The following is a 21,708-nucleotide window of genomic DNA, read 5'->3' on the forward strand; positions in this document are numbered from 1 at the left end:
TTGAGGAGTCAGCCCACGTGGAGGAGGACTCAGAGGGCAGGACCTAGGCCCACCAAGGGGGATAGTGTGGTTCTTTGTGGGGCCCAGGAGTCTGCTCTTTTTTTTTTTTTTTAATTAATTTATTTGGTTGCACTGGGTCTTAGTTGCAGCAGGCGGGCTCCTTAGTTGCGGCATGTGGGCTCTGGTTCCTGACCAGGGATGGAACCTGAGGAGTCTGCTCTTTGTTCCAGATTGTGACTAAGGGCTTCAGGTTAAACAAACCATTTTAATGGGTTTAAAATGTTTTTTCCCTTCTGTTTTATAAATGTAAGGCATACAAACTAAAATGTTTCTTAGAAGGTAAAAAGTATCAACGGGCTAAGGAGCTGGTAGTTGTCTGACTCTCGACTAGAATGCACGCCTTGTCTCTGTCGTCTCTGGCTTTTCCCTCGCTGTGTCAGCAGGAGCTCGTCCTGTGGTGCTGAGTATTCCTTGAGGACATGGTTGTGGACAGGCCCTGTTTCAATCCTGCTCATCTTGGCATTGTTCCCAGTCTTCCACTTTTACAAATAATATATCAGTGGTCACGCCAGCACGTAAACATTTGGTTATTTCCTTAGGATAAAGTCTTAGAAGTAGATGCAAAGAATATTTTCAAGGTTCTTGTTTACCCTTAAGAAAGATGTGTCAGTTAGAGGGCCTCTGCCCTCAGCCTCATCAAACCTGGGAATTTAAAAAATTTTCTTCTCTCTTTTATTTAAAAAAATTTTTTTGGCTACACCTCGAGGCTTGCGGGATCTTAGTTCCCCGACTAGGGATTGAGCCAGGCCCTCGACAGTGACAGCGCAGAGTCCTAAGCACTGGACCGCCAGGGAAGTCCCCCCTGGGAATTTTTCTTAATTGCCAATTTGGTAAGGAAAAGACAGCAGTTCTTTTAAATTTACATTCTTTTGGATATTTTATGAGATTGGACCTTTCTTCCGTGTTTGATTATTTGTATTTTTTGTGAATTATCTTTCAGCTTCCTCCTCCGCCACCACCCTGCTTTTGGTGGGGGAGCGGGGAGGTGGTGTTTGTCCTTAATGATTTTTAGGAGCTCTTTTTCATGGTAAGGGTGTTAATTCTATGTTAACGTTAATTTATTTCAGTAAAAAAATAAGCATGCTGCCTTACTTTGCAGGCATATGGATGTTTTATTTTTTATTCCCTCTCTTTTAGTTTACCCAAAGCAGTAAAAAGAAGAATCAACGCATTGAAACAACTTCAGGTGAAATGTGCTCATATAGAAGCCAAGTTCTATGAAGAGGTTCATGACTTGGAAAGAAAGTATGCAGCATTATACCAGCCTCTCTTTGACAAGGTAGGGAACTCTGTTAGTAAATTTAATTAGTATATTTCAGATACTTCTTTAGGCAAAACATCCAGATGCACCCAGTGAATCATTGAATGTTACTCTTTTTGTTTTTTTCTTAACATCTTCATTGGAGTATAATTGCTTTACAATGGTGTGTTAGTTTCTGCTGTATAACGAAGTGAATCAGCTATACATATACATATATCCCCATATCTCCTCCCTGTTGCCTCTCCCTCCCACCCTCCCTATCCCACCCCTCTAGGTGGTCACCAAGCACCAAGCTGATCTCCCTGTGCTATGCGGCTGCTTCCCACTAGCTATCTATTTTACATTTGGTAGTATATGTAAGTGCATGCCACTCTCTCACTTCGTCCCAGCTTACCCTTCCCCCTCCCCATGTCCTCAAGTCCATTCTATACATCTGCATCTTTATTCCTGTCCTGCCCCTAGGTTCTTCAGAACCATTTTTTTTTTAGATTCCATATATATGTGTTAGCATACGGTATTTGTTTTTCTCTTTCTGACTTACTTCACTCTGTATGACAGACTCTAGGTCCATCCACCTCACTACAAATAACTCAATTTTGTTTCTTTTTGTGGCTGAGTGTTATTCCATTGTATATATGTGCCACATCTTCTTTATCCATTCATCTGTCGATGGACACTTGCATTGCTTCCGTGTCCTGACTATTGTAAATAGAGCTGCAATGAACATTGTGGTACATGACTCTTTTTGAATTATGGTTTTCTCAGGGTATATGCCCGGTAGTGGGATTGCTGGGTCGTATGGTAATTCTATTTTTAGTTTTTTAAGGAACCTCCTTGCTGTTCTCCATAGTAGCTGTATCAATTTACATTCCCACCAACAGTTCAAGAGGGTTCCCTTTTCTCCACACCCTCTTCAGCATTTATTGTTTGTAGATTTTTTGATGCTGGCCATTCTGACAGGTGTGAGGTGATACCTCATTGTAGTTTTGATTTGCATTTCTCTAATGATTAGTGATATTGAGCATCCTTTCATGTGTTTGTTGGCAATCTGTGTATCTTCTTTGGAGAAATGTCTGTTTAGGTCTTCTGCCCATTTTTGGATTGGGTTGTTTGTTTTTTTGATATTGAGCTGCATGAGCTGCTTATAAATTTTGGAGAGTAATCCTTTGTCAGTTGCTTAATTTGCAAATACTTTCTCCCATTCTAAGGGTTGTGTTTTCATCTTGTTTATGTTTTCCTTTGCTGTGCAAAAGCTTTCAAGTTTCATTAGGTCCCATTTGTTAATTTTTGTTTTTATTTCCATTTCTCTAGGAGGTGGGTCAAAAAGGATCTTGCTGTGATTTATGTCATAGAGTGTTCTGCCTATGTTTTCCTATAAGAGTTTGATAGTGTCTAGCCTTACATTTAGGTCTTTAATCCATTTTGAGTTTATTTTTGTGTATGGTGTTAGGGAGTGTTCTAATTTCATTCTTTTCCGTGTAGCTGTCCAGTTTTCCCAGCACCACTTATTGAAGAGGCTGTCTTTTCTCCATTGTATATTCTTGCCTCCTTTAGCAAAAACAAGGCGACCATAGGTGTGTGGGTTTATCTCTGGGCTTTCTATCCTGTTCCATTGATCTGTATTTCTGATTCTGTGCCAGTACCATAGTGTCTTGATTACTGTAGCTTTGTAGTATAGTCTGAAGTCAGAGAGCCTGATTCCTCCAGCTCCGTTTTTCTTTCTCAAGATTGCTTTGGCTATTCGGGGTCTTTTGTGTTTCCATACAAATTGTGGAATTTTTTGTTCTAGTTCTGTGAAAAATGCCATTGGTAGTTTGATAGGGATTGCATTGAATCTGTAGATTGCTTTGGGTAGTATAGTCATTTTCACAATGTTGATTCTTCCAATCCAAGACCATGGTATATCTTGCCATCTGTTTGTATCATCTTTAATTTCTTTCATCGTCTTATAGTTTTTTGCATACAGGTCTTTTGTCTCATTAGGTAGGTTTATTCCTAGGTATTTTATTCTTTTTGTTGCAGTGGTAAATGGGAGTGTTTCCTTAATTTCTCTTTCAGATTTTTCATCACTAGTGTATAGGAATGCAAGAGATTTCTGTGTGTTAATTTTGTATCCTGCTACTTTACCAAATTCATTGATTAGCTCTAGTAGTTATCTGGTAGCATCTTTTGGATTCTCTACGTATAGTATCATGTCGTCTGCAAACAGTGACAGCTTTACTTCTTCTTTTCCGATTTGGATTCCTTTTATTTCTTTTTCTTCTCTGATTGTCGTGGCTAAAACTTCAAAACTATGTTGAATAACAGTGGTGAGAGTGGACAATCTTGTCTTTTTCCTGATCTTAGAGGAAATGGTTTCAGTTTTTCACCATTGAGAATGATGTTGGCTGTGGGTTTGTCATATATGGTCTTTATTATGTTGAGGTAGGTTCCCTCTATGCCTACTTTCTGGAGGGTTGTTGTTGTTGTTGTTTTTTAATTAATTAATTTATTTATTTTTAATTATTTTGGCTGTGTTGGGTCTTCGTTTCTGTGCGAGGGCTTTCTCTAGTTGTGGCGAGCGGGGGCCACTCTTCATCGCGGTGCGCGGGCCTCTCACTATCGCGGCCTCTCTCGCTGCGGAGCACAGGCTCCAGACGCGCAGGCTCAGTAGTTGTGGCTCACGGGCCCAGTTGCTCCGCGGCATTTGGGATCTTCCCAGACCGGGGCTCGAACCCGTGTCCCCTGCATTGGCAGGCAGATTCTCAACCACTGCGCCACCAGGAAAGCCCAGCGGGGGCCACTCTTCATTGCTGTGCACGGGCCTCTCACTGTCGTGGCCTCTCGTTGTGGAGCACAGGCTCCAGACGCGCAGGCTCAGTAGTTGTGGCTCACGGGCCCAGTTGCTCCGCGGCATGTGGGATCTTCCCAGACCGGGGCTCGAACCCGTGTCCCCTGCTTTGGCAGGCAGATTCTCAACCACTGCGCCACCAGGGAAGCCCCTGGAGGGTTTTTATCATAAATGGGTGTTGAATTTTGTTGAAAGCTTTTTCTGCATCTATTGAGATGATCATATGGTTTTTCTCCTTCTGTTTGTTAATATGGTATATCACATTGATTTGCGTGTAATGAAGAATCCTTGCATTCCTGGGATAAACCCCACTTGATCATGGTTTATGATCCTTTTAATGTGCTGTTGGATTCTTTGCTAGTATGTTGTTGAGGATTTTTGCATCTATGTTCATCAGTGATATTGGCCTGTAGTTTTTTTCTCTGTGACATGTTTGTCTGGTTTTGGTATCAGGGTGATGGTGGCCTCATAGAATGAGTTTGGGAGTATTCCTCCCTCTGCTATATTTTGGAAGATTTTGAGAAGGATAGGTGTTAGCTCTTCTCTAAATGTTTGATAGAATTCGTCTGTGAAGCCATCTGGTCCTGGGCTTTTGTTGTTGGAAGATTTTTAACCACAGTTTCAATTTCAGTGCTTGTGACTGGTCTGTTTATATTTTCTGTTTCTTCCTGGTACAGTTTCAGAAGGTTGTGCGTTTCTAAGACTGTTTCCATTTCTTCCATGTTGTCCATTTTATTGGCATATAGTTGCTTGTAGTACATGATCCTTTGTAATTCTGCAGTGTCAGTTGTTACTTCTCCTTTTTCATTCCTAATTCTATTGATTTGAGTCTTCTCCCTTCTTTTCTTGATGAGTCTGGCTAATGGTTTATCAATTTTGTTTGTCTTCTCAGAGAACCAGCTTTTAGTTTTATTGATCTTTGCTATTGTTTCCTTCATTTCTTTCTCATTTATTTCTGATCTGATCTTTATGATTTCTTTCCTTCTGCTAACTTTGGGGGGTTTTTTGTTCTTCTTTCTCTAATTGCTTTAGGTGTAAGGTTCGGTTGTTTATTTGAGATGTTTCTTGTTTCTTGAGGTAAGATTGTATTGCTATAAACTTCCCTCTTAGAACTGCTTTTGCTGCATCCCGTAGGTTTTGGGTCGTCATGTTTTCATTGTCATTTGTCTCTAGGTATTTTTTGATTTCCTCTTTGATTTCTTCAGTGGTCTCTTGGTTATTCAGTAGCGTATTGTTTAGCCTCCATGTGTTTGGTTTTTTTTACATATATTTCCCTGTAATTGATATCTAGTCTCATAGCATTTTGGTTGGAAAAGATACTTGATATAATTTCAGTTTTCTTAAATTTACCAAGGCTTGATTTGTGACCCACGATATGATCTATCCTGGAGAATGTTCCATGAGCACTTGAGATGAAAGTGTATTCTGTTGTTTTTGGGTGGAATGTCCTATAAATATCAATTAAGTCCATCCTGTTTAATGTATCATTTAAAGCTTGTGTTTCCTTATTTATTTTCATTTTGGATGATCTGTCCATTGGTGAAAGTGAGGTGTTAAAGTCCCCTGCTATGATTGTGTTATTTGTCAATTTCCCCTTTTATGGCTGTTAGCATTTGCCTCATGTATTGAGGTGCTCCTGTGTTGGGTGCATAAATATTTATAATTGTTATATCTTCTTCTTGGATTGATCCCTAGATCATTATGTAGTATTCTTCTTTGTGTCTTGTAATAGTCTTTATTTTAAAGTCTATTTTGTCTGATATGAGAATTGCTACTTCAGCTTTCTTTTGATTTCCATTTGCATGGAATATCTTTTTCCATCCCCTCAGTTTCAGTCTGTATGTGTCCCTAGGTCTGAAGTGGGTCTCTTGTAGACAGCATATATACGGGTCTTGTTTTTGTATCCATTCAGCCAGTCTGTTTCTTTTGGTCGGAGCATTTAATCCATTTACATTTATGGTAGTTATCGATATGTATGTTCCTATTACCATTTTCTTAATTGTTTTGGGTTTGTTATTGTAGGTCTTTTCCTTCTCTTGTGTTTCCTGCCTAGAGAAGTTCTTTTAGCATTTGTTGTAAAGCTGGTTTGGTGGTGCTGAATTCTCTTCGCTTTTGCTTGTCTGTAAAGGTTTTAATTTCTCCATCGAATCTGAATGAGATCCTTGCTGGGTAGAGTAATCTTGGTTGTAGGTTTTTCCCTTTCATCACTTTAAATATGTCATGCCACTCCCTTCTGGCTTGCAGAGTTTCTGCTGAAAGGTCAGCTGTTAACCTTATGGGGATTCCCTTGTATGTTATTTGTTGTTCTTCCCTTGCTGCTTTTAATATTTTTTCTTTGTATTTAATTTTTGATAGTTTGATTAATATGTGTCTTGGCGTGTTTCTCCTTGGGTTTATCCCGTATGGGACTCTCTGCACTTCCTGGACTTGATTGACTATTTCCTTTCCCATATTAGGGAAGTTTTTAACTATAATCTCTCCAAATATTTTCTCAGTCCCTTTCTTTTTCTCTTCTTCTTCTGGGACCCCTATAATTCGAATGTTGGTGTGTTTAATGTTGTCCCAGAGGTCTCTGAGACTGTCCTCAATTCTTTTCATTCTTTTTTCTTTATTCAGAGCAGTAGTTATTTCCACTCTTTTATCTTCCAGGTCACTTATCCGTTCTTCTGCCTCAGTTATTCTGCTACTGGTTCCTTCTAGAGAATTTTTAATTTCATTTATTGTGTTGTTCATCATTGTTTGTTTGCTGTTTAGTTCTTCTAGTTCCTTGTTAAACGTTTTTTGTATTTTCTCCATTCTATTTCCAAGATTTTGGGTCATCTTTACTATCATTACTCTGAATTCTTTTTCAGGTAGACTGCCTGTTTCCTCTTCATTTGTTTGGTCTGGTGGGTTTTTACCTTGCCTCTTCATCTGCTGTGTATTTCTCTGTCTTCTCATTTTGCTTAACTTACTGTGTTTGGGGTCTCCTTTTTGCAGGCTGCAGGTTCGTAGTTCCCGTTGTTTTTGGTGTCTGCCCCCAGTGAGTAGGGTTGGTTCAGTGGGTTGTGTAGACTTTCTGGTGGAGGGGACTGGTGACTGTGTTCTGGTGGATGAGGCTGGCTCTTGTCTTTCTGGTGGGCAGGACCGCATCTGGTGGTGTGTTTTGGGGTGTCTGTGACTTTTTTATGATTTTAGGCAGCCTCTCTGCTGATGGGTGGGGTTGTGTTCCTGTCTGGCTAGTTGTTTGGCATAGGGTGTCCAGCACTGGAGCTTGCTGGTCGTTGAGTGGAGCTGGGTCTTAGCGTTGAGATGGAGATCTCTGGGAGAGCTTTCGCCGTTTGATATTACGTGGGCCCGTGAGGTCTCTGGTGGACCAATGTCCTGAACTCTCCCATCTCAGAGGCACAGGTCTGACACCCAGCTAGAGCACCAAGACCCTGTCAGCCACATGGCTCAGAAGAAAAGGGAGAAAAAAAGAAAGAAAGAAAATAAACTTATTAAAATTAAAAATAAAAAATAAATTATTAAAAATAAAAAAATGTTTAAAGTAATTTAAAAAGAAGAAGAAAAAAAGAAGAGAGCAACCAAACCAAAAAAGGAATTCACCAATGATAGCAAGCGCTAAAATCTATACTTTAAAAAAAAACAAAACAAAACAAAATGCTCAGACAGAACCCTAGGACAAATGGTAAAAGCAAAGCTATACAGACAAAATCACACAAACAAGCATACACATACACACTCACAAGAGGAGAAAAAGGAAAAAAAAAAAATATATATATATATATATCTACATATATTAAAAAAGAAGGAAGACAGCAACCAAATGAAGAGACAAATCTACTAGTGATAATAAACTCTAAATACTAAACTAAGATAAACATAAAACCAGAAACAAATTAGATGCAGAAAGCAAACCCCAGGTCTACAGTTGCTCTCAACGTCCATCGCCTCAATTTTGGGATGATTTGTTGTCTATTCAGGTATTCCACAGATGCAGGGTACATCAAGTTGATTGGGAGATTTAATCTGCTGCTCCTGAGGCTGCTGGGAGAGATCTCTGTTCACACAGCTCCTGGGGTTCAGCTTTGTATCGGCCCCGCCTCTGCGTGTAGGTCGCCTGAGGGCGTATCGCTCAGACAGGACGGGGCTAAAGGAGCAGCTGATTAGGGGGCTCTGGCTCACTCAGGCCGGGGGGAGGGCGGGGTACGGAATGCGGGGTGAGCCTGTGGCGGCAGAGGCTGTCGTGACGTTGCACCAGCCCGAGGCGCGCCGTGTGTTCTCCCGGGGAAGTTGTCCCCGGATCACGGGACCCTGGCAGTGGCGGGCTGCACAGGCTCCCGAGAGGGGAGGTGTGGATAGTGACCTGTGCTTGCATACAGGCTTCTTGGTGGCTGCAGCAGCAGCCTTTGCGTCCCATGCCCGTCTGTGGGGTCCGCGCTGATAGCCACAGCTCGCACCCGTCTCTGGAGCTCGTTTAGGCGGGGCTCTGAATCCCCTCTCCTCGCGCACCCCGAAACAATGGTCTCTTGCCTCTTAGGCAGGTCCAGACTTTTTCTTGGACTCCCTCCCGGCTAGCTGTGGCGTACTAGCCCCCTTCAGGCTGTGTTCATGCAGCCAACCCTAGTCCTCTCCCTGGGATCTGACCTCCCAGCCCCCACCCGTCCCGGTGGTGAGCAGACAAGCCTCTCGGGCTGGTGAGTGCTGGTTGGCACCAGTCCTCTGTGCGGGGAATTTCTCCGCTTGGCCCTCTGCACCCCTGTTGCTGCGCTCTCCTCCGTGGCTCTGAAGCTTCCCCCTGCCCACCTCCCGTCTCTGCCGGCGAAGGGGCTTCCTAGTGTGTGGAACCTTTTCCTCCTTCACAACTCCCTCCCAGAGGTGCAGGTCCCGTCCCTATTCTTTTGTCTCTGTTTTTTCTTCTTTCTTTTTTCTTTTGCCCTACCCAGGTACGTGGGGAGTTTCTTGCCCTTTGGGAAGTCTGAGGTCTTCTGCCAGCGTTCAGTAGGTGTTCTGTAGGAGTTGTTCCACATGTAGATGTATTTTTGATGTCTTTGTGGGGAGGAAGGTGATCTCCACGTCTTACTCCTCTGCCATCTTGAAGGTCTCCCCGAATGTTATTCTTTAAGCCCCAAAACTTAGAATCTTAAGCTATAAAAGCATCCAGTTTTCAGTCTTTTTATACACATTATTTACAAGTTCACTGTCTTTACTCTCAAGTTTCTGAGTACCTGAATGTAACGCTAAGAAGATCTTGTTTTTACTTAGAGAAGGGAATTCATCACTGGTGATGCTGAGCCGACAGATGCAGAATCCGAATGGCACAGTGAAAATGAAGAGGAGGACAAATTGGCCGTAAGTTTTTTTTAACGAGTGCCACTTGTGTTCTGTTTTAATGCTGTTAGAAATAAGATGGTTTTGGGTGGTGATCTAGTGGTTAGGATTTGGCGCTTTCACTGCCGTGGCCTGGGTTAAGTCCCTGGTCTGGGGAACTGAGATCCCGTGCAGCGCGGCTGGTGGGGAAAAAAAAGAAATTTGATGGTTTTCTTTTACAAAGAAAAGAGCTCCTAACGGTAGGTGCGGCTTCAGCCTTAGGTTGGGTGTTTAGATTTCTTTATGACAGTGAAACCGGACAGCTTGGTTCTGGTAGTTAACGTGGTGAGCCAGACACAGTCCCCTTTCTCAGCCGTCGGTGGCACCTCTGCACAGTGGTACAGTGAGATAAGGGATCAGGGGAGTGGAGATTAAAACATCAGAAGAAGTCTTAGTCGAGAGAAAGCAAAGACCCACAAGGGAGAGCACAGCTGTGTCTAGAAGGGCAGGTACTAGAGGGTGGGCTGTGGTGGGGAGAGCACACTGGAAGCACCCGTGCCATCCTGCTCGGGGACCAGCAGTGACAGTGAAGTAGCCCCAGTGCACCTCGCCACTTTACATTGGTAAATGGTCCTTTTGGTGATGTGCCCTGTCCATCACCTGCTTGCAGCCTTTTTTTGGTGACGGGTATCATACCAGTGCCACGGAAAGGCCCAACACGACAAGGTGAACTTTGTTGGCCTGATTTTACACTTGGGAGTGGCTTTTCTATCCTATAGTATAAACTTCCGGGTTTTATGTTTTTGTTTTTTTAAGTGTATGTTAGTTTTGGTAGCTATATATCTTTCTGATCTTTTAAAAGCACGTAGAATCTGGTGTAGTTGAAGCCATGCCTGTGGATCAATATAGTTGTGAATCAGTTCTTCACTGTGCGAGGAAAATCTGCCCCTGTTAACTTAAAAAGCCCCTTGTGATCATGTCCTCCTAAGAATCACATGTCAGGCCTGTGATGTTAGAAAAGACTTACCCTCCTCATGGCCACGTCGCCTTTCTCGTCACCCCCCCGATGTTTGCATGGTGCCTCTGTCCCGACATCTCCGTATCCTTGGACATGCAGCTTGTGGGGCAGTTTCTTGGTGCGGGAGATCCTGGAGCGTCCCTCTGGCGGTGATTATCCCAGGAGGGACAGTGAGCCAGCGCTGGGTAGCCTTCCCCAAGTCGGGGGGCACTGTATCAGCTCTGCAGCTCTTTCCCCTTGATCTAAAAGTACCTCCTGGAGTTACATCTGGCTGGAGTGCCTTAAATGCTTTGTTCCTCAGAGACGTTGGAAATTGTGACGGGCACAGTGGTCTTGGAGATGGAGTTTCAAAGAGCAAGGGTTTTTGATAGAAGTTTACATGGGATTCTCAAAATATGGTCTGTATTAAGCCATTCAGTTATTTGTAAAGTTGTTGCTTCATGATAAGTATCCAATTTTGCATCTTTATTTTTCTAGGGAGACATAAAAAATAAAGCAGTCGTAGCGGAAAAAGAAGAAGCAGCAGCAGAAGAGCCAAACCCAAAAGGAATTCCAGAGTTCTGGTTTACCATCTTCAGAAATGTAGATATGCTAAGTGAATTAGTTCAGGTAAGCACACAGGCACATTCCCACTTTATAGAAGACATTATTTATTTGTGAACTTTTAACAGCATGTCTAGCAGTTGTTGATTGTGGGTGGAAAGGCGCCTTCTGTGACCATAACTCAGAGGAGTCAGGGTCCCCGGGAGGCCTGGCTGCAGCTGGAGCCCCCGTGCGCCCTCGTGTAGCGGCCCTCTCGGAAAAGCCTGCCACGCGGAACCTCAGCCAAGCTTAGGGTCGCTTTGCCTCCTGTAAAGTGTCTGTTGTCTCACCCCAGGAAGCATGTTAACAGATTCCAGACCCTTCTCTACCTCACAGTGATGTGGACAAGTGAGAAGCGTGAGGACGAGGGGCGGGAGTGGAGGAGTTGATACTGAGCGGTGAAGTGTGTGTGCGTGCGTGTGTGTGTACACATGTACCCATGCACGCGTTTACACACAGGCGCACGCTCGCTGGCACGCAGTCTTCTGTTTTGATTGATTTTTGACATTTGAAATGGGCCTGTTGTGCCGCCTTGCTAGTTGTACAAATATTTAACAAGTTGCTAATAATTTCTAATCATTTTCCTTGAAAAAGTCTTTTTTTATTTAAATGGGAATGGCCAAACTTTCTTTGTCTTGCCTTGTTGAGCTTTCTCTAATGAAATGGTGAACCAATTAAAAGGTAAGAAATGTGACTTTCCCTGAGCTGAGTTATGGTAGAAGTTTCCAGAATTCAGAAATAGGTACTGCTCAGAAGTCCACAGAGGGGGTCATTTCTGCATTTGGACTTACTCCAGACGGGTCAGCACAGTGCTTTTATATCAGAGCACGGCCACAGGTGGCGTGCAGCTAGCTCGCTCTACTGCAGTTTGCAGAGGTTTCACAGCTGCAGTTAGAGTGGTTCCAGAGAGTTGCTGCGTTGCTGCGTCTGCTGCCTGCCTTGTTGAGTGCTTATCTGTAAGCCAGAACTGAAGAAAAGGTGGAGGGGATGAGTTTCTTACTCCCCTTCCAGACGGGGGGAACATTTAAAATACATGACTTAACAATAGCCTGTGTTTTCTTGTCTCATATGAAAAGGTGCGGTTTAAGACTACTAGACCATTGGGAATTCCCGGCGGTCCAGTGGTTAGGACTTGGCACTTTTACTGCCAGGGCCCGGGTTCAGTCCTTGGTTCGGGAACTAAGATCCCATAAGCCGAGCGGCATGGCCAAAAAAAAAAGAAAAGAAAGAAAGAATACTAGACCAAGAATACTAGAAGACTAGAATGCCATGAGCCAGAAATTTATTGGGAAAATTGAGTAATATATGCTAGAACCAGGTTCTCACCCTGCCTGTATGTTAGTCACTTGGGCAACTTTTAAAACTAAATAGCAGCATCAGTGCCTCCCCACCCCCAGGTCAGCGAGAGTTTGAGGTGTTGTAGACGCTCTCTCATGATTCTGACGTACCCCCAAGGGTTGAAAATCCCCATGCCGGCAGAGCAGATGGAGAAGGGTGTGTGTACCTGTCACTGGGACGTCTCGTGGAAGTGCAGGCTCTGAGTCAGTAGGTCTGGGTGGGGCCTGAGGATCTTCGTTTCTGATGTGTCCCCCAGGTGACGCCCGTGTTGCAGGTTGGGGGCGCACTGTGAGTGGTGACAGGGGTGTCATGAGGTAGGCTTTTTGGTGCCAGTTAGGCGACTTGATTGGGAGACCTGGCTCCCGGTGTTGCCCGGCCAGCCAGTTAGTAACCCAGGGATGGCGCTGCTGCTTTGTCTGTAGCATTTCTTTGGTTTGGGGGGTAGTGGTGCAGTCAGCTGTACTTGAATGAGGTGTCTCTTCCGTTCTCCCCAACACCTCTGTCTTAGTGTCAGTGCTTCAGTATTTATGCCACACAGTGTCTCGCTGCTTTCTGTCTTACAGTTGTAAAAAGACGTGTCATTTTTTGAGTACTCATTTAGTATGCAGAGAGTGATGAAATGTGGTTTGGGCCGTTTATAACCTGAAGCAAGTAATGGTAGTAGGTTCCATTTTGGTCAGACGTTAAATCCCAAAGGTGGGCTTGGCTATAGGTCCTTGGGTTCTCTGTTGGTGGTGGCCAAGATAGGTCCAAAAGCAGAGTGTTGAAACTTAGGGAGAGCAGCTTTAAATCAGTCCCTGAGTTGCTTCCACTGTTGGCCCTGAGTTTTGAGCCTGCTAACTTAGGGCTTTCCGTTCTGGTCTGGGCCATAGAAGGTCCTTGGCCCTCAAGGCGTGCGGCTGTTGGAGGAGATCTAGAACATGATGGCCGTCTCCTGGCTCTGGGGTGGTACCAGTGGGTGCTGCTAGTTTGACTGCAGTGAGCTTGAAGATCCCAGTGCCGCGTATTTGGAAAACGTACTGGTGATAACGTTCGCCTTGGCGATTCTAGAACTAGGCATACGTGCTCAGTCAGTGATACACGTGATCTTGGAGCCAAGTGTTTTCTGGTTCTAGAATTTAGGATTTGACATCTCAGACTGATGTGGCCTTCTTTGAAAACTGTTTTGGACTTACTTTTTGTCTAGAGACTTGGAAGGTGCCTTTGTTACTGCTTTTTTTTTTTTGGTTTGTTCTACGCAGGCAGACCTCGGAGACATTGTGGGTTTGGTTCCAGACCCCTGCAATAAAGTGAATGTAGCAGTAAAGTGAGTCACATGAATTTTTTGGTTTCCCGGTGCGTCATAAAAGTTAGGTTTACACTATACTGTAATCTATCTATCAAGTGTGCGATAGCATTATGTCTCAAAAATGTACGTACCTTAATTTAAAAATACTTCATTGCTAAAAAATCCTAACCATCGTCTGACAACGCAGGGTTGTCACAAACCTTCAATTTGCAACAAGAACAACAAAAAAAACAAACCAGAAAACCCACCAAAATATCTGTGAAGCACAGTAAAGTGAAGTGCATTAAACGAGGTCTGCCTGTGATGTAGAAAGAATTTAAAATTGGGAAGTTGGTAGTTATCAGGCTCAACGGAACCTCAGGAAATCCTTTTGGTCCAGTCCCCAGACTTCCAGGGTGAAGTGACTGTTTCACAAATAAAGCACCTCTCGTGAGTATGTGGTCACTGGGTTTCAGGTCCTGTGATTTTTTTTTTTTTCTGAGTTTTTCTCAGTTGGCCTTTCTCAAATGACAGGCCCTGGTGAACTTCTGTGTTTGCATAACGATGACTCGTAAAGGCATAGAGCCATCGTTAGAAGCTCTTCCATAGTGCCTGCCATTAGGTCTCAGACTTGCTTTGTGAGTGTCCTTGACTGTGTTTGTTGGATTTGGGATATTTATCGCCACGTGCCCTAAGCGGGGGGAATTGGCTGCCAAGGTCAGTAGCTTGTGCCGGCATTTCTTCTGATTCTCTTAGGAGATGCTGAGGACCTGCAGTCTTAATTGATGGCATTTCTGACCCCGTCTGTACTGGCAGCTGGTGGGGCTGTGAAATCAGTCAGGGCTCTTGCCCCTGGCAATGAGTGCGATACCCTTCTGCCTTGGCATTGGTGGTTACCAGTGCTCTGTGCCAGACAAAGGTGGCACCTCATTGCTGCCACTCTAAGACTGCTAATGACTGAACAAATTTGGGTGGCTTCCTGGGAGTGACAAGGACAGAATTCCAACAGGGCTAATTATCCAGTATCTAGGAGTAGATGCAACCGTGACTCAGTGAGGACATGTGTGCTGCCTGTAAAAGCTCACCAGAACTTTCTTTTCTTCTCTTTATGCTTAGGAATATGATGAGCCAATCTTGAAACACCTGCAGGATATCAAAGTGAAATTTTCAGACCCTGGGCAGCCTATGGTGAGTACTGGTTGTTTGAACTCCTGGCTGGTGTCAGAAAGGGTCAGGCCACTAAGGGTAAAGGGCTTGGAGCCAGAAATACACACCCGGCCGCTCACTTGTTGGGTCACTGGAGTGAGACGCGTATTCTCACATCGCGTCCCTGGGCCTCACCCGGCCGTGTGCACAGCCGGACAGTCACTCAGTCCACCAGCTGCTCGGGGGCAGACGCGGGGGCAGGCGCAGGAGGGGACTTCTTGGACGTGGCGTCCGCTGTGCCATGCTGTGGCTTCTGGGCTAGCTTGTTTCCTCTGTCAGATGGGGTGATGTCATCCTTCTCCTGAGTGTCTCCCAGGTTTGTGAGGATGGAATGTATGTAAAACAGGCTGCAAAGGATGGTTGGTACGTATTCAAATATAAGCAGCACTTTAACAGAAATCCAAGATACTGGTGAAGGAAATGGACTAGGTTTTACCTTTAAGAATAACTGCAGATAGATAAGACTGAAAAACTGTTTCCCTGCTCTTTGATTTGTCTTGAAGCACATCTTTCCAGAATGCTTGCTCTCGTGGGCTGCCTGCCGGTTAGTGAGGGGAGTCTGACCTAAGCCAGCCTGTCCTCTTCTGTGAAGCAGCCTTGAGGCGGTGATGCCTGAGCTGGGGTCCTCGGGGAGCACTGTTCGTGACCGCCCGGTCTGCCTGTGGCTGGTGGGTTCCATTCCAGTGCCACAGCAATTTCAGCACCACACAACTGACCGCCTGCCTGGTGGCTCTTGGTTTCAGGTCTTGAAGACACAGTGCCTGAGGGCTGTGGGGCTGAGGCCCGGTCTCTTCCCCCTTCCCCACCACAGAGCGGTGTGAGGGGGATTCCCTCTACCTTGGCCTGCGGGTGATGCCTGCTGGGGGCAAGGGGTGGGGGCACACACACCTGTATCTGTCCCTTTCCTGGTCTGCTCCACTCTGGAGGTGACATTCGCATCCCTCTGCAGCTGGGGTGTGGGCACCAGCCGGAGTGATGCCTGTTCACAGGTTGGGAGTCACTCTGGTAGCTGAGGGAGCCCCTTCTTTCCTTCCGCACCCAGGTTATTGCAGTGCCTTCCTCTTGTCGATTTCTTCCCAGTAATCGCTCCTCACCTGTGCGAGGCTTGGCCACAGTGTCCCCTAGAGGCCTCCTGTGGCAGAGTGCTGTGGTTTGCTGTGATGGGTGTGAATTCTCTTTCCCTCTCTGTGTGTGTCTCTGTGTGTGTGTGTGTGTGCATGCGCGCGTGCACGCGCACACCTGTTTGATGATTCCCTTGGTCCATTCCCTTTCTTCCTCAACCCATTTGTCTTATATTTTCCTCGGTCTCTTCCATGGCTAATAGACAGGCTGGAGCCCTAGCTGTGGTAGACTCTAAGCCATTGTGAAAGTCATATGTGCTTGTATAAGAAAACTTAGAAAGTACAGAGAAGTGTACAGAACGCTCTGCACTCTGTCTTTTAGAGATAACTATCAGCAGCTTAGTGAATTCACCCATAGTTTGCCCTTTTTAAACTTATTATGAAATGGGGGCTTCACTGGTGGCGCAGTGGTTAAGAATCCGCCTGCCAGTGCAGGGGACACAGGTTCGAGCCCTGGTCCGGGAAGATCCCACGTGCCGCGGAGCAACTAAGCCCGTGCGCCACAACTACTGAGCCCGTGCACCACAACTGCTGAAGCCCGCGCTCTAGAGCCCGTGCTCCACAACAAGAGAAGACACCGCAATGAGAAGCCTGCGCACCGCAATGAAGAGGAGCCCCCGCTCGCCGCAACTAGAGAAAACCCGCACAGCAACAGAGACCCAACGCAGCAATCAATCAATCAACAAATAAATAAATAAAATGTCTAAAGAAAATAAAATGAAACCGCCTTACTTCAGAGTGAAACACAGCCAGGGTGTTCGCCCCTCCCCAGGGTCACTCTTCAGGGTCACCGTGTTTGTACCTCAGCAGAGTGGGGTCCTAGTGTGTGGACAGTGTCACGCTGCTCTCTTCACCTCATGCAGGCCCCACGGGGTGGAAGACAGTTGCTGCATCTGTGGGCTATAAAAAGGTTCAGCATTCCCCAGAATATATCCCCTGCCGCCACCACCCCGTTATAAGTTGTTGCACCGTGATCAGCTTACTTGAGCCCCAGGCTTTTGCTTACGTTTCTGATGATTCCCTCAGTTAGGTTCCTTGTAGTGTCATTACTGGGTCGAAGGAGACAAACCTTTATAAGGCCCAAAGGTGGCCCAGTTCACACTCCTGATGATGCTAGTAGTATCTTTTTACACTTTTCTTTTTGGAATAATAACATTTTTTGGTTTCTTTCTATTTTGAAATAATGTCAAGCTTAGAGCAGCGCTGCAGCAGCAGTACAGAGAATCCCCACATGTCGTTTGCCTGGACTGGAGTTGTCTGCTTTGAGCACGTGGGCAGCGTTGCCTGGGGCCCGCCTCCCCTCTTCTCAGCACAAGTGTCGGCAAAGACAGTAGCAGCCGTGTTTACTTTGCTGGGCAGAAGAGATGGAATTTTACACTTAATTGCGAGTGTGGCTGGGCATTTGTCATATGTTCATGGCTGACCTGGCTGTAGGGGGCTGTGAATGACGTCGCCTCGTCCTTGGGCCCTTTTCTGTTGGACTGTTAGACACTTTCTTTAAATCATCCCCAGTTGTGTTTGACTCATTCTTGACTAAACAGAGGCCTAGGGAAAGAAGGAAAAGTAGGAAAATATGAAGAAAGGAAGTAGCACCCTTGGTTTGGAGAAATGGCAGGAGAAGGAAATGGGGAGAGAGAGAGGAAAATAAATAATTCTGTCCATATCTATATGGGACGTAATGAAGGACGGAATAGAACAGTGCCATTCGTTAGCCCAGCCCAGTCCCCAAGGTGGCTCATCCACACCTGTGGTCACCACCCTCAACAGTTCTCAAGTAATAGCAGTCTCCAGTGACTGAAGTCCAAGATAAAGACCGGGTTTATGGGGCCTGGGGTCAGGCTCCGGAGAGCCATGGAGAGGGATTCCACCGACGTTCTGATCCCCACAGCTGCCGTCCTGCCCTCGCCGCACTTCGGTTTCGCCAGACTAGTGACTTGTGCTCGTTGACCTCCCTTCCCCTCCAGCCCACACCACGCTGGCAGGGGTCAGTGGCGACCTGGCCAGATCCCTGCCATCCCTTCTGAATACTGGCAGGACCGCCTCCGATCCTCTTGGCCTCTTGTGTCTGTACTTTCCAGGCCCTTGTGGCCCTTCTCTTCCTCATCCCCCTCTTGGGAGAGTTTTTATTTCACTTCCCCTTGTGGAAGTGGTTTGTTTTTAGTCTTCTTAATTTTTTTCTCAACTGGTGGTTGTACCATTACAATAAAAATAGAAATAGCTAACATTTAGCAAGTAATGCCTGTAAACCTGGCCCCGTTCTAAGTGCTTCCATAGATTAATCCTCAAGTGAACTCATGGAGAGAAAGGGTTGTTTATTCCATTTTGCAGGTGAGGAAACGAAAGCACAGGGACGTTGAATAGCTTCCCGGAATCACACAGCACTGACGGGCAGAGGCTGTCCAGACCCAGAGCCGGTCCTTTAGACTGTCTCTGTTATTTACTTCCCCCAGGTTGTCTTGTCAGAAGGGCTGAGGTCAGTACCTTTGCACATGCTGCTGCATCCATCCAGGTATCTTTCTGAAATAGGACGCATTCCTCAAAACAGAATTATTGGGTCCCAGAATGTTTTTTATTTTGTTAATTTTTTGATGTTGCCAAATTGCCCTTCACAAAGCCCTTTACAGTATATGAGTGCCCCTGGCTTCCCAAAACACTTGCCAGTACCATGTGTTCTTTGGACATTTTGCCCAGAAAGGGGGCGTCTCATTTTATTTTTCATTTATTACTGTGCGCACGAATATCTTCTGATTTGTTACTACTGCTTTGTACACCCCTTTGTCCATTCCTCCCATGCGTGTCTCTAGGTCTGAAGAGTGCTTTGTGGGTGAAGGGTGAACTTGTCCTTGGTGTGGTTTGACGAGGCCCAGTCAGTGCCTCCCCTTCTCTCCCCACGTGGAGTCTTGGCCCTTTCGCTGCGCGGCAGAGAAGGAGCTGCTCTGCCCAAGAGAAAGGAGAGGGAGACAGGGCTGTGCTGCCGCCTTCTGCCTCCAGACCCCCACCCTGCTGTGCTCTCGGGGAAGGGAGGGTGGGGCAGCAGCGAGAAGCCACACTCCTCAGGAGAGCTTGTCCTCCCTGGGAGGGGAGGCGGCAGGGGCCCTAAGGGTGATGGGTATTTGCCCGCCTGCCGCTGTGCTTTAACTTTGTGCTGGTGGTTTTGCAGTCAACAAGTTCTTGCTATGTGGCCACACCTGTTGAGCTTTTCAGTCATGGTTTCTGCCTGTGGTGTCATGCTTAGGGAAGAGCTGGGTTCCAGTAAGTACTGTGTGATTCATAAAGTCGGTCGCTAGTTATTCATAGATTTTAAGTGGTGCTTAGCCCGAGTTTTTGTCTTTTTTTCCAGTCTTTTGTATTAGAGTTCCACTTTGAACCCAACGACTACTTTACCAATTCAGTCCTGACAAAAACATACAAGATGAAGTCAGAGCCAGATAAGGCCGATCCCTTTTCCTTTGAAGGTCCTGAAATAGTTGACTGTGACGGGTAAGGAAATGCCACTTCAACTTCTTTTTCTGAAACAAAAGCAGGAGATGGTTTTACAACTTTACAAGTAAGATGGAAGTTAGGAATAAAGCAGAAAGCCTTTAATCTGTTTAGAAGCCCAAAAGACAAAGATTGAAATTAAAGAGTCTCTCTGGGAATATGATGGCTGGCACTGGGAAATGTATTAATGTGGTTACGTGGGCCAGGGTTTGGGGTAGTGGCCCAATTTCCTCGTTTTAATGAGGGCATTGGGATCTCCAGTCATCTTAAGTGAAGCAGTGGTCATTGAACTAATAAATTCCTCTCAGCAGGTATTTGTTGAGTGAATGAATGAGTCAGTACAGGGCAGCACTGGCCTCGGTGGGGCCGCATGAGTGTGGTTGGCCTCAGGACTGAGTACCTTGGTGATTGCAGCCTGTGGCCCACCAAGGAGAGTGGCTTGGAGTTCACGCCTCTTGGTTGGTTTGAGACGGTTTGGGAAATTGTTTTGTTCTTGATTCAAACAATTATCCTTATTCACTGAACCAAGTACTTATCCTGATGAATCTCCCTGTGTGAGTAATACAGAACTCTGTTAAAATCCTGCTGGACTGAAATGGCCAGAGTCATGTAGATTGTTTCCCACGGCCAGGCCATCGGGTGAGAAGGCCTGCCTTCCCAGGCATGTCCTTGAGCAGACGCTATTCAGACACTGCCAGGGCTTACCTGTTGGTTCAAGGTGATTCAGAGCGCGGTCCCCACCAGGGGCCGCTCGGCACACTTGGAACCCTTGTGTCTTGCTCCGGTCACCAGTGTTTGCGGTAGCCACCTGCTTGCTTTCTCCAGCTTGTCCCACTCGCGTAGTTAGTTGTCTTGAGAATTCAGGCGCCTGAGTGGGTGGCTTCCTGTGCGCTGTGGGGTCTGTGAAGGGGCAGCAGGTGACAAGCCCTTGAGCGGGCATGGTCACGGGAAGAACGTTGGAGGACCCCTGCGAGACGTCTGGGGGTTAAAGCCGTGCAGCTGCGGGAGTTGCCGCGCTGACAGCCTGCCTGGCGGCGCCCTCCGCCTTCACTGGCCTTCACGCGAGCTCACCACGTGCCGGGTGCTTGCTCGCAGGTTGTTAAGTTGTTTTGGGGTTAAGCACAGAGCTGTGATTTGCTTGCTGGGCACACGTGTGACCAGTTTTTCTCATGGAGTGTGTACCCGTGATCACGGTCTTGTCCCTGTAGGTGTACCATTGACTGGAAGAAAGGAAAAAATGTAACAGTCAAAACCATCAAGAAAAAGCAGAAACATAAGGGCCGAGGCACCGTCAGAACAATCACCAAACAAGTCCCCAACGATTCCTTTTTCAACTTCTTCAATCCGCTGAAAGGTGAGTGGGCTGGGTTGTGACTCCAGGTTACACACAGAGTGACTGTTAACATCGGGAAGTCGGTTCGAAGTCGGTTCTGGTCCTCGGGCGAGCGCTGGGGGGCGGGGCCGTGGCGGTGCGGGCGGGGCCACGGGTGCCTGTCCTGGCAGGAGGGTGAGCCCGGTGGCGGCGGGGGGAGGGGTCAGCGCGGCTACTCTGCTCACACTCGTGCAGCCTGCAGGGCGTCGGCCCACCCCTCCCTCTCAGGTGGGTTTTTGGTTTTTTCTTCGAGCCTTGGTATAGAGCACAAGGGGTTTGGGAACTAATATATTGTGACAAACACAGACTTAGGACAGAATCATAGCTTGGACGCTTGTTCTCTGCTCCCCGCTCCCACCCCCCAGTAAAAGAGAGATGGAAGTAGTAATGGCTCAGCCGCTGGTTTTGAGGAAAATTACTTGGAAGTCTTCACATAATTTCCTAATCCTGAGAATTCGAAGGTCAGACCCGCTGGCAGCGTTAAAATATGGATATGAGGGGAAAACATTTTCTCTTTATTTTCAGTGAACAAAAAACAGTTGGAAATAAATGCCAGCCCTGATCTAGGTAATTGGTGGCCCTTTGGGTTGTCTGTCGGGGGCCACGGGGTGGCTTCCCTCTTAACTCTGACCCTCGTGCCGAGTTACCAAGCTGCCCATCACCATTCAGTCCGTTGTTTTTCACTGTTGTGGCTATTGTCTGTGACTTGTCTTTGAACCTGGAAGATGCCAATGTATATCAGTTCTGGGGACAAGAACAGCCATAAATGTAGTTCTTAAATTTCCTTTTTTGGGAAGATGCCTTTCAGAGCCTCACGTGGGCATATGGGAGGCTTCCTGTATGAATTCACCGTGAAGCAAAGGGGCTTTGGTTCCTAAATT

At 46.2% G+C, this 21,708-nt stretch overlaps 1 protein-coding gene and 1 non-coding gene across 9 annotated transcripts in view; both read left to right on the forward strand.

The window, feature by feature from the left end:
• The window catches only part of NAP1L4 (nucleosome assembly protein 1 like 4), a 65,745-nt gene that overhangs the window by 32,426 nt on the left and 11,611 nt on the right, over positions 1–21,708 (forward strand). For all 8 annotated transcript variants that reach the window (XM_068554204.1, XM_068554202.1, XM_068554203.1 and 5 more), the window contains 6 exons: positions 1,198–1,339; positions 9,399–9,485; positions 10,939–11,070; positions 14,765–14,836; positions 19,316–19,455; positions 20,664–20,809. In XM_068554204.1, coding sequence (XP_068410305.1) covers positions 1,198–1,339; positions 9,399–9,485; positions 10,939–11,070; positions 14,765–14,836; positions 19,316–19,455; positions 20,664–20,809 — 719 coding nt within the window. The remainder of the gene's footprint in view (positions 1–1,197; positions 1,340–9,398; positions 9,486–10,938; positions 11,071–14,764; positions 14,837–19,315; positions 19,456–20,663; positions 20,810–21,708) is intronic.
• On the forward strand, positions 15,486–15,612 carry LOC137772735 (small nucleolar RNA SNORA54). The gene has a single exon (XR_011075540.1). It is a non-coding gene; the product is annotated as a small nucleolar RNA SNORA54 (small nucleolar RNA).

The sequence above is a fragment of the Eschrichtius robustus genome, chromosome 11, assembly GCF_028021215.1.
Source record: "Eschrichtius robustus isolate mEscRob2 chromosome 11, mEscRob2.pri, whole genome shotgun sequence".
NCBI lineage: Eukaryota > Metazoa > Chordata > Mammalia > Artiodactyla > Eschrichtiidae > Eschrichtius > Eschrichtius robustus.